Source organism: Eptatretus burgeri, chromosome 4 (genome assembly GCF_056783735.1).
Source record: "Eptatretus burgeri isolate ZD-2024b chromosome 4, Ebu_testis_v1, whole genome shotgun sequence".
Classification (NCBI taxonomy): domain Eukaryota; kingdom Metazoa; phylum Chordata; class Myxini; order Myxiniformes; family Myxinidae; genus Eptatretus; species Eptatretus burgeri.
This window is the reverse complement of record NC_140964.1, coordinates 128,226,798-128,238,614: the sequence shown is the minus strand read 5'-3', so window position 1 is coordinate 128,238,614 and position 11,817 is coordinate 128,226,798. Positions and strand designations below refer to the sequence as shown.

The following is an 11,817-nucleotide window of genomic DNA, read 5'->3' as shown; positions in this document are numbered from 1 at the left end:
ATTTTATATTATTTTCTCAAGTGCAACTCCCTTTCATCAAGTGCAAACCCAGAACAAGTGTGTCCACTCTCATAAAAAAAAAACAGAAAACAATATCTGGCCGACCTCAAGGCTGAACTCTCAAACTTGTCTTCTTCAAAGACCCGGTGGTGCTTTGTTCAGTCTATCTCTGATGTATGCTCCCCCTCTCCATCTCTTCCCTCACTTCAAAAGGAACCACAGCTGGCTCTTCTCATGAGAAAATGCAATGCCTCAATTTTGTGTTTGCTTCCCAATTTTGTGTATCCAACCCCTCACTCCCTACACCTACCTTACCCTATCAAACCCAACTGCTCTGGGATACCCTGTCTTTCCCATTTGAGAAGATGGAGAAGTTTCTGGCAAACCTCGATTCTGATTCTACAACAGGCCAAGATGGCATCAGTACACGTGTCTTTAAACCTGCTCTGCTGCTCTTGCTCATCTTCTTTCTGCTTTGTTCACCTTATCATTCTCTGTGGATCAGTTTCCGTTTGCCTGGGAGTTAGCCAACATCACTGCAATAAATAAACAAGGTGCAAAAACCGATTATCTTAACTACAGGCCCATTAGCTTGCTTCCAATTTTAGGCAAAGTCATGGAATCCATCATCACACTTGACATCAAATCCTTCCTTTTCTTCAACAGCGTGATCTCAGATCATCATTTCAGTTTCAGACCAGGTCATTATACGTTGAACATGTTGCTCTATTCTCCCAACAATTGATGGAAACCCTCAATCTCTGTCTCTCTCAACACATCTCGAGCACTCAATACAGCCTGGCACCCCGCCCTGATTTCCAAACTCTATGCTTATGGCATCAAAGACCACCTCCTCTCATCGATCACTGACTTCCTCCACTTCCATATTCAGTATTGAGCTCTCAACGGGATCCTTTCATTTCCTCTCCCTGTCAAGGCTGGAGTGCCCCAAGGCAGTGTCTTAGGCCTAATCTTGTTCCTCATCTTCAATAATGATTTTTCTAATTCCCTTAAAAATCCTGCCTATCCCTTTACTGATGATTCCACCCTCTGCCATATAATTTGTCATCCCTCGCAGGCAGGGAGTAGCATCTTCCCTCTCTGCAGACCTTGATAGAATGAAGAGCTGGTCCAACACTTCAAATATGTCTTTCAACCCCAACAAATCCCACACGCTCATCATGTCTCTCTGCAAGAACCATCTGGCAAACCCTCCCATCTACTTCCGAAACAAACCACTTGAAGAGGTTAAGTCACTGAAACTTTTTGGCCTCACCATCAGCTATGATCTTTCTTGGGCACCATATTTCCAGGATGGCCTCCAAATACAGGATGGCCTCCATTTGGGCTGGCGCTCCTGCCTCACCTTTCCCTTCTTGATTCCATGGAAAGCAAGGCCCTCAAAATCATTGGGATCTCCTGCAACGAAGCTGAGGGTCTTGGCCTCTTACTTGCCCCATCACAGACAGGTTAGTGGCCTCTCTGTATTCTACCACCTCCCTTTTGGTCTTGCATCCTCTGCCTTCTCTTCGCTCTGTCCCTCTAGGTTTCTGCAGGGCACACGAGGTCTGCCAGTAACCCACTTCTGGTTAAACTCCTAAAATCCAGGTTCACTGCTCACCTCATTTGTTCCTCTTTTCTCTCACCTGTGGAACCAACTTCCCCAGTCTGTTCAGTCCCATTCTTCCCTTCAGGGCTTCAAGACAGAAGTTCACCACTAACTCATGTCAACCCCCATCCATCCTCATGATTCTTTTCCATCCCAAATTACCCCATTCCCAAGCATTCCCCTTTTCCAAGGTATTGCGATTTTTTTCCCCCCTTCTTTTCATTTGTTCCCGGTTGGTTTGTTCCTTTTGTGTTTCTTCCCCACTTTCCCTTTCCTCTTCTTGCTGTGTTTAATTCATCTTGTATGCAGCTTGTTCACCCTCACGTGTCCTTATCCCCTCCCCGTGATCTCATTCTCACCTCTACTCTGTTGCTGGTCTAGCTCTTTCATCATTCTGCTCTTGCTCTTTCATGAGCCTCGATCATGTGTGCAAAAAATCAAAAAAATCAGTGACCCTCCATCTTTGATGTTCACCTTTTTATCTGTATTTTCTTTTTCTTTTTTTAACCTTGATGAAGGGCTAACACTCGAAACGTCAGCTGCACTTCATTTCCCACAGCAGTTCACATACTCTTATTGACCTTCGGTTAATAAAATCTGTTGCTTATCATGTCCAGCAGAACGACATGGATGGAAATAGCCTTTATGGAGACTCGTATTCCGCTGTACCACTAAATTATCCAACCTTAAAAACAAGAATAATTATTTACAATTGATATTTCGGTCGTTTCAAGTGGATGGATTTGATGAAGAATTGGGCAAGCTTCAAAAAGTAAGGAGTTTAGAAGAAAGGGCATAGGAGCTGGAGAGGTGGTGAGACCGGTTGGATGGGACTAGACAGGTGGGGGTCGGAAGGTGGGGGTCTCTTGGTCGCATTTTTTTATTTTTTTTTATTTTAACAAACACACCCTGATCCTGTAGGGTGATTTATCTTACTCAAATAAATAAAAATTCCAAAAGGCGGGGTGCTTTGCCTGTGGGCTGACTTGGAAAGGAAGAATTATTGTGAAAGGAGTTTAGGGTGGGGAGTTTAGGGCGTAGCATGTTCCTTGTCATCTAAGGTTGCAATCTGTCGATCATGAAAGCCTAAAGGTGGGTATGTGCAGCAAAGCAAAGTTAGGCTAAAAATCTGGATACCCACCCTGTTAACCAAGTATTTAGTTAAACTGCCACAAGCAATGTCCACCCAGCAACTGAATCTGTTGTAACTGTCTGCAACACCTTTTGATGTGCCGTGGTGCAGAGGCTGGCGAAGCAGGTGATGCTGATGCGGTTAGCGTGGCTCTGCGGTTCAGCCACGGTGCTGTGGGAGTGGTTGACGTCGGGAGATGGGCAGCAGGGGGTTGGGAACTCCACGTAAAGGTGGGTGATGTGGGAGAGGAGTGGAAGCTTAAGACTTGCATTTGCAAAAAATTCACTGCAATGACATTGGTTTTAATTATTTTTCAAAAAAGATTTCAGCTCAAGAACTTAAGGCTCCATTTTGTTCTACTTTTACACTTCTTTTTTTTTTTTTTGCATAACTTGTTACATATGAATATTTTCGCTTCATTCATTTGTTTGCAGCACCTAGCTGCTGGTTGCATTACTTCTGGGAATGCAGCCGTGTTGCCAACGCAGGGTGTCCTGTCGATTTAGTGCAGCGATTTGGAATTTGGCCAGGGTGCTGGCACACATTGATCTACTGTTGCGAAAGACACAATGAGATCTTTAACATCCACCTGTAAATGCTGGCAGATGGGACCACAGTTTATAACGTCTCATCTGATGGTCGGTACACCAGTTCAGGAAACGTGTTACCTGCGAAGCACCAGGGTGACTGTTTATAGTCATGTCAGAAAGCTCATACCATATTCGACAAGAGTCAATAGAAGCAGAAATGTTGGTAATCACTCCATTACCACTGGCTCCGTAGGTCCGTGGTTCTGAAGGAACACTCTGCCTGGAGAGCTCCTCAGCCTTTGGATTGAGTGCGCGTGGTTCGGCCTGCACAATAGGTCAAGGGAGCGGCCATCCAGGTGACAGACTTTCGGAGGCCTACAGACACCTGTTACTGCACTTCCTACGTACACTCCACGGTGAGAAACTTCATGAACTAAGGCATAGATCTTTCCAGTGGCATGCTCATAAAGCTGCTCCTTGAATGGTGAAAGCTAACCACTAAGTGTGTGTGTGTGTGTGTGTGTGTGTGTGTGTGTGTGTGTGTGTGTGTGTGTGTGTTTATTTCCTGTGTATCAGGGCAAGAGATGCCGCTTGTTGGACAGGATGAGTACCAGGCGGTCATCGAGCTGGTACGTGCTGCAGAGAACACATGGGCGGCAAACCGGGCCGGGGATGCATCAGGGGAGGCGGTCGTGAAAACAGAAGTGCCATGAGAGTGGTGGAAACATTGGGAACAGTCATCTCAAGTATATGTGGCTCAAGGATTGCTTGGTTGGTTCTCTGTACATTCGGTCTCCTTGACCTCAAGGATCATTACTTTGATTCTGTACACTCGGTCTCCAATCCACCAGTTCATTGGTCACTTTGAAGGACGAAGCATTTGTTGAATTAATCTCGGTACCAATGTATTGCAATTCTTCAAATGGGATGATCAAACTTAAATATAACTGAAGTCGATTGCATATTTTCATTCCACCATAGTTCCTGGTGAGTCCTTTTCTTTGCCCACTATCGGTCTGCCACCAACCAAGTACAATTGTCATATGTGCTCCAATGACTTGATCATAAATTATATATTTTCAATGGTGAACATGTGTTTAACATTGCTTTTGAGGATCGTGATACCGGGCCATCTTCCTCGATGACATGGGCTAAAAAAAAACAAAACAACAAAAAAAAAACATTCACTTCCTTCAGAACGAAGCACACGACCAGCACCAGAATCAGGTTCCTGACCGATATCCTTGCTGATTTTTCTTGGATCTAAAGAAACGACCGATTCAGGTGGGACAAAAGGAGTGTTGAGTGAAACAGTGCAATCCATCGGGGATTGACGTAGTGGTGGTGGTGGTGGTGGTGGTGGGGGTGGGGGGAGGAGGTAGCATCAGAGAGGAGTAAAGTGAATGAAACAAAAGATCAACCTGTGTGGTTAAGCTTTACCTTAAGTAAACAGGTACTTGCTATACGACGTTATTCGTTCAAGTGATGCAGATAAAATGAACCAAGGAGAGCAAAATTGGTGTGGGTGACAAAAGAAGGTTCGGCGAATCGGTAATTCTCAAAGAAATTGAGACATTTTAATAAAAAGAGCAAAAAAAAAATGGCAATACGTGAGTTTACATTATAATTTTATTTCTGCCGATACAAAAATACAAAGGCTGGTAGATTGTACAAGCATGTTTGTGAAATGCTTAATTTCCTCGATGAATATCCCTGGCTAATACTGTGTGAAAGAGATATTTGGAAATGCATTTTTCAAGACATCGCAGTGTTAACTCGCATAGCCCCCAAGTACAGGTTAATAATGTGGTACATCGTTTTAACTTATACAAAAAGAAAAGAAAAACAAAAATATATGAAGAAGAACAATAAGAAGAGCTGGTGGGTTTGCTACGACGCTGTTCCAGGAATCCGGCTCGTCTCAGTTCCAGGCCCAGTGCTCTCGTCAGCAGGTAAAGGCAACCGCATCGTCCTGTGTTTACCGGCCCCTTTGCCCACCACAGTTCAGCCATACATCGATTCCCGTTGCAGAATTCACACACCAACAATAGACAAGGATTACAACAACAGCAACGAGGTTGTGTTGAAGTTGCACCGTTAACCATGGAAGGATAACTGTTCTCGGCCATTCCTCTGCCTTCCCATATTACCCATGATGCCTTGCATTTATTTCTGAAAGTGCTAGATAAGTCTCGCATTCTAAGTATGACTCCCAATCTGTACTTTATTTATTTAACTTTTTTTTTTTTTTTACAATTTGCTGTGAAGAGTTTGTTGGGTGTTTTTATTTTATTTTATTATTTTTTAAAGCCTTACAGGCCTAAACGCAGGAATTAATTAAATGACGTTTTCATTGTTCACTCGCTTTCCCTCCTCTTCCAAAGCCCTTCCCAAATGTAGGATACATACGTAGATGGCCCTAAGCTGTGGAATTTCACTTTTCAATTTCTTGTTGGCTCCAAAATTTTTATGTCAACAGGTTCGATGCGATTTCCAACTCGTCTGTTTCGGAATCAGATTTTTAAAATAAAGGTGAATTGGCTCGCATACCTTTATTCTAACGATGTGATTCCAAGCAGTCTGTGTTCCGCGATGCGAAAACCGAATTATTTAATTTCGATCCTTTCCCTTGAACTTCCGCAGGGTGACAGGGTGGTACGTTTTCTCCATGTTCACGGCCTGCAAGATGTAACTTCCAATGCAGTTCCATTTTGTCTTTCTTCACTCAAACCATTTGGTCCTGCCATGCTTTCGAGCCATTATAATATGTGTTTGAATATCACCTTTACGAGCCCGAGTGACACATAACTAGCGATACGAATCTGAGCATGGAAGCAGGAATCAGAGATGTCTTTCTATTCATCGGCCAAAAGTCGCCGCCGTTGCGTCGAAGCGGCACTTCTTCAAGTTTTTCTCTTTTTTTTCCATCACATAGCATATTTGGCGCAAAGACCCATGGTGAACGAACCCCTCACGTGGAACTCAAACCTCAGATGATTTGCCGAACTGGTAGAGCTGAAATGTCCAAAATGACCACGCCTCCCCCGCACCGCAAAATAATACTTTTCAAGCATTGCGGCTACACAAAAATGTAAAACATGATTATTGGTTCAGCTAAGCTGCCCTAAGCAGGAAAGTCTGGCTTTTTTTTTTCCTGCCAAATATCTGGAGTCTTTCCATATATGTATATATATATATATATATATATATATATATATATATATATATATATATATATATATATATGTATATATATATGTATATATATATGTATATGTATATATATATGTATATATATATGTATATATATATATATATATATATATATATATATATATATATATATATATATATATATATATATATATATATATATATATATATATACACATATATATATATATACACACGTAACAACAATGAGGTTTACCAGTTTGCAAATAATTTGGAGCGACAGACACTCAAAAATGTGGCAGTCGATGCATCGTGCATTACAACAAAAAAAAAATGATATAAAAAATACTTTGTACACAAAAAAAAAAAGAAAAGAGAAATGCAAAACCCAGAACACTAAGCCAACACTTATCCCTCATTGTTTTCCCCCAACCCAATATCTCATTTCAAATGATTACATTGATGAATAGCTTGGAGCCAGTTCAATAAGTTTATCGAAACATCCATCCATCCAATGCTCCACCCCATCCTTATTATTGCGAGCAATCCCAGTTCAATGCACTTCCTTAAACTCCTCTTTGATTGGCTGCTTGCAGCGTTTGCCATCGGGTATGTCGAAGCCATAATCTGACCAGTGCATGCTCTGACGCACTGTGAAGTGCACCGTGTCGATAATGCGCTCACCACGGATCTCCGCTGTTGTCGGTAGACCCAGCGTTGTGACGGCACTACCTGCGCCACCCCCAGCTGCACGTTGCATAAGTTGCTGCTGTTGCTGCTGCTGCTGCTGCTGCTGCTGTTGCTGCTGCTGCTGCTGCTGCTGCTGCTGCTGCTGCTGTTGAGGGTGTGGAGGTGGAGGTAGGGGTTGTGGTGGAGCTGGGTAATCATGAAGACCTCTGAGTTCAATGATGCCCTTCCAGACAATGACCCGGTACTCCTCTGGGATTTTAAGTGCATCCAAGTCCTGAGCAGAGAAGTGAGAGATTGATCAGCAAAGCAAAAACAAATGTGATGAAAGATTCCTACGTAAGATGACGTCATGGCTTGTGAAGTTTGAGGGTAACAATGAACAACTCACAACTGTTTCAATGATTCATACCATACCGTTATTTCAAAATGAAAGGAAGTGCTGCCCCACTACCCGTATGTGTGTTTGTATGTATGTATGTATATATATATATATATATATATATATATATATTTATATATAATTTATTTTAACAGGAGTTTCATTGTCCTTTTACTCTCACCCGTGAGTATTTTTAAATGTGAAATCGAGGCTCATGGAAGAACGAGTTGATGAAGAATAAAAAGGCAAGGTAGTGGCGACTGCAAGAAGTAATGTATTGACACAATGGGGCCGCAGTTTGTTACAACATGAGACAGCCTGCTTATGACCCCGCAAAAGGCAAAATAATCTTGCTTGCAGTGCACAGACAGAAGTTTTTGTCCAATTGATCCCTCCAGCCAACTCAGAATGACAAATCCTACCAAACAGCCAGCCCTGCCACCTGATTTGTACAATATGATGAATCATTGAAATATCCCAGAGAAGAACACTTTGATATCCGGTGAGAACAACCGTTTTGGGGATAATCAGATTAATTGAAAAAAACATACAATGTGGTGTGGAATGAAATGGTTATCAATATCCTCTGGATTTTGGTTTTTTTTTTGATTACATGGATCAAGTTACTCATGAGGTCAAACGCAAGTGAAATCACTGAGGGTCTGCTCACAGTTCCAGCCGAGTGACAATAATGGCAACTTTGATGTGTTTGATAACATGGAGTACTTGGTTGAAGTGCACATGAGAGTGGGTAGGTGCGGTACCTCCAGTGTAAACGCCTCCAGCTGATACACATGGATGAGGCCTTGACTTGTGAAATATTCCGTGCAGACCCCACATCCAATGCGGCTCAGGAAGCTTGGGAGCGAAGGTGAGGCATTGAGATTCATGAGTGAATTGACCCGAATTACAGTACGGACCATTTTCCACAATTATTCTCCTTTGTTTAATGCAGCAGAGTTACGAAAACAAGAATGCACAAAACAATTCAGTTCTTTACCTGGCTATGGGTTCCGGATTGTACGGAGGTGGAGTGCAGTGTGACGGTCCCAGGTGCAGCGGCTGAGTACTTGAGCTCACACCGTTCAGATCCCCATGCATGCTCGGGTGTCCATTCAGCACCTGGGCTGCCCGGTGTGTGTGGGCACAGAGGTATGACAAGATTTCCTTCACAACAGATGCCCCCTATTGGCTGGAATGTGGTAGGCCTTAATCACCGTAGTTTAGTGGTAGCAATTTCCTGATATTTGTTTGTAGTTTCCAACAGAATTGTACAAATCTATATTCCTTTTACATACGATGTTTTTAAATGGATCATCTGGTGGACGGAGGTCATGTTTGCACCTTTGTATGTTGGGTGGTCGCGAGACGACCCTTATTCTCAGTTTTTCCGTCTTGTCTGTATGTCTGTATGTAATGGACAGCTCTGGAGGCCAGAGGAGTGAACCGATTTTGGTGAAACTTGACAGGTAGGTTCATACCAGGATCTAGGTGTATGCTTTTGAGCACCGTTGCTTTGGACGCCACCATTGCCGAGCAACGGTATTTTGAAAAATCCGAAAAAAAAGATTTTTTTGAAAATCAAAAATCGGCTTCCAGGCTTTTATGCGCACCATAATCAACCTCTTTGTCAAAAATTTTCAGCCCGATCCGTCACAAACTGTATGACTAGTATGCATTTATGTAGCGACCACCCATGTCGCCTACCGGCTTGCTTCTTTGTCTGTGAACAGGATATCTCAAAAGGTTGTGAACGGATTCGCAAGAAATTTGGTGGACAGGTTGGGTGCATCACAAGGATGAAATGATTAGATTTTGGTGACGATCCGGATCCAGATCCAGATACGAGAGTTTTCTAAGATATTCTTCAACATTGAGTAATATGGCCAAAAACGATATGTAGCACGATATCTCAAGAAGTTATGGTCAGATTTGGACGAACCTTTGGTGGACAGGTTATGTGGAGGTGACGAGGACGAATTGATTCGATTTTGATGAAGATCTGGAAACGATAATTTTTTTAATTGTTTCTTCACCGTTGATTAAGTGACCGGGTTAAAAACTACATCTATATAATATGTATATATATAACAATATCTCAAAAAGTTAATGACTGATTCGGAGGAAACTTGGTGGACACGTTGAGTACGTGTGTGACGAGGATGAATTGATTCCATTTTGGTGAAGATCCGGATCTGGACATGAGGATTAAAAAATTTTTTTTAAGTGATTCTTCACCATTGGGATTCACCATGTTTCACCAAGAATTGCTGGGCTAAAAACAATATATAGGATGATATTTCAAAAAGTTGCGGACGAGTTATGACAAAACTTGGTGGAAGAGTTGGTTAGGTGACAAGAACAAGTCGATTCGATTTTGATTCAGGTCCGGATTTAGATCCGGCTTATCAGTGGAATACAAAACGTAAACTAATCCGCTTGGTGGAGGTACGAGCTCTACAGAGTGCCGTTGTAGTTATTTCTGTTTTGTTAAGATCCGTGTCTATCTTCTGTGCACAGAAGTAATGGGAAGAGGAAAGGGAATTCCCAGCTGGCATTGCTCCGCTTGACCAATGTTGGACTTGGGTTGGCATCATCCGTGGTTGGTAACACACACATTGCTAACATTAGTGCATCGTTGGCTTTCACGTGGGAAGAGATAGATGGCCTTTTGGATAACGACGACAATTGGTAAACCTTGGGTGTTTGTTGGCATCGGCCCAATACTGGCTTTCCACATGAGTCCAACAGAATGGCCAATGTTGGGCCAACATTGGTCCAATGTAGCTGTGCCAGCTGAGAAAGAAGAGGGGTTTAGTGAATAAAAAGGGAAGGAGGTTGGGAGGGGATGGTAAAGAAAGATCATGTATGAGGCATCTGGGAGAAGGAGGGAGTCAGGTGCATCTGAGACCGGTCGCAGGCATTTGCGGCCTGTGGCGCTCTCGTTCTATCGCGAGCTGCAGTAGCTCATGACGGGTCGTGAGAAGGTGTTGATCGTCATGTGTTGTTGTACCTCAAAATAAGCCACGCTTTGGAGCCTTAGAGAACGGACAGGTCAATGAGGGCCTGCCGAATGGTGCTCATCCTCAACCTCATCCTCAACCAGTAGTGCCATGCATTCATTCACCCACTGTCAAGCCTGCTCATCCTTCTCACCTCACAACTTTGTCTGTTTCAAACAAGTAATTATTCATCAATTCAAATTCAGCACCACTCGCCTTGTGACCCCCAATCATCGTAGCCTTGGTTTGAATACTGACGCATCTATAAAGGTGAGGTGATTCATCAATGTGTGTGCCGTCCCTCGCATGGACCGTTAAGCTGGACGTCCCATCTGCCGGCATTAGTTGGTGGATGTTAAAAATCCAACCTGTGTTCTTCGTAAACATTAGGCCGGCTACTTCGCAGGTACTTTGATATTACCTGTTAATCCTGGGCTGATACAACAGGGAGGTACTTACAATTATTTAGTTATTTTTGCATGCTGCCCTGGTACAAGTACAGTAACGACGTAACATGGTGAATACATGCAATTGTTTTTGTTTTCTTGGCCCGAATGGTATAGGCCTTATTCAGATGACGTCACCGGTCACGTGACTGTGGCAGCTCCGCCATCTTGAGTGGCAAGAAAGTATTACCGTGTCCATGACAACCGATAGTCTCCACTTCAATTACACCGCAATTTCCAAGCAAGCGATTTTTTTTTTCCTGCAAATGGGGAAGAGTTGTTGTGCCCCGGGATGTAGTAAAGGCTCTGGAGGGCAGTTTTACCGCTTTCCCGCCGAAGTAGACCGACGAAATCTTTGGATATCGGTTCTGAGAAGAGAAAAAAATGGCGGCCTGGCGAACCTGACTGGTTGTGCGGCCTTCATTTTGTCTCCGGTATGTAACTAATTTCTGATACGTTATTTCAGTAGTTGGTATTAAATAGCTGGTGGTTACAAAATATTGTCTGATTTGTATCATTAAAATGCATTATATCCCTTGTTTTATTGACAGAATATGAGATCTAGGCTCGATCGCCTTTCTAACAGCCGTCTGACGCGCACAGTTCTGAGTTGTTTCCTCGAAACTTGTCTTGTTGCTATTACGTCGCTGATTAAATTAAATAGTTTTTTTTAAAATAGCATTTTAGAAATTAGAAAAAAAAAATCAGTGTAACATTTTCACTACAGAAAGTCGCATCGATATGTACAATACATAAAAAAAACTCGAAGGGGAGCACTCGGTAGAGTGCAAAACCTCCGCCGCCAATACTGCTGGGTCACTTAAGTGAACCTGATATCCTCTTCATTGTAGGTCA

General features: G+C 42.8%; 2 protein-coding genes across 3 annotated transcripts in view; one reads left to right on the top strand and one right to left on the bottom strand.

The window, feature by feature from the left end:
- Window positions 1–5,670, top strand: part of LOC147029082 (uncharacterized) — a 136,785-nt gene extending 131,115 nt beyond the window's left edge. For both annotated transcript variants that reach the window (XM_085880025.1, XM_085880024.1), the window contains exons 8-10: window positions 2,853–2,971; window positions 3,525–3,687; window positions 3,848–5,670. In XM_085880025.1, coding sequence (XP_085736151.1) covers window positions 2,853–2,971; window positions 3,525–3,687; window positions 3,848–3,984 — 419 coding nt within the window. In that variant the 3' untranslated portion in view covers window positions 3,985–5,670. The remainder of the gene's footprint in view (window positions 1–2,852; window positions 2,972–3,524; window positions 3,688–3,847) is intronic.
- A 1,131-nt stretch (window positions 5,671–6,801) lies between these two features.
- The window catches only part of LOC147029081 (tumor protein 63-like), an 87,394-nt gene continuing 82,378 nt past the window's right edge, over window positions 6,802–11,817 (bottom strand). The window contains exons 11-13 of the mRNA XM_085880038.1: window positions 8,515–8,641; window positions 8,279–8,372; window positions 6,802–7,409 (exon numbers count right to left, since the gene is read on the bottom strand). Coding sequence (XP_085736164.1) covers window positions 6,999–7,409; window positions 8,279–8,372; window positions 8,515–8,641 — 632 coding nt within the window. The 3' untranslated portion in view covers window positions 6,802–6,998. The remainder of the gene's footprint in view (window positions 7,410–8,278; window positions 8,373–8,514; window positions 8,642–11,817) is intronic.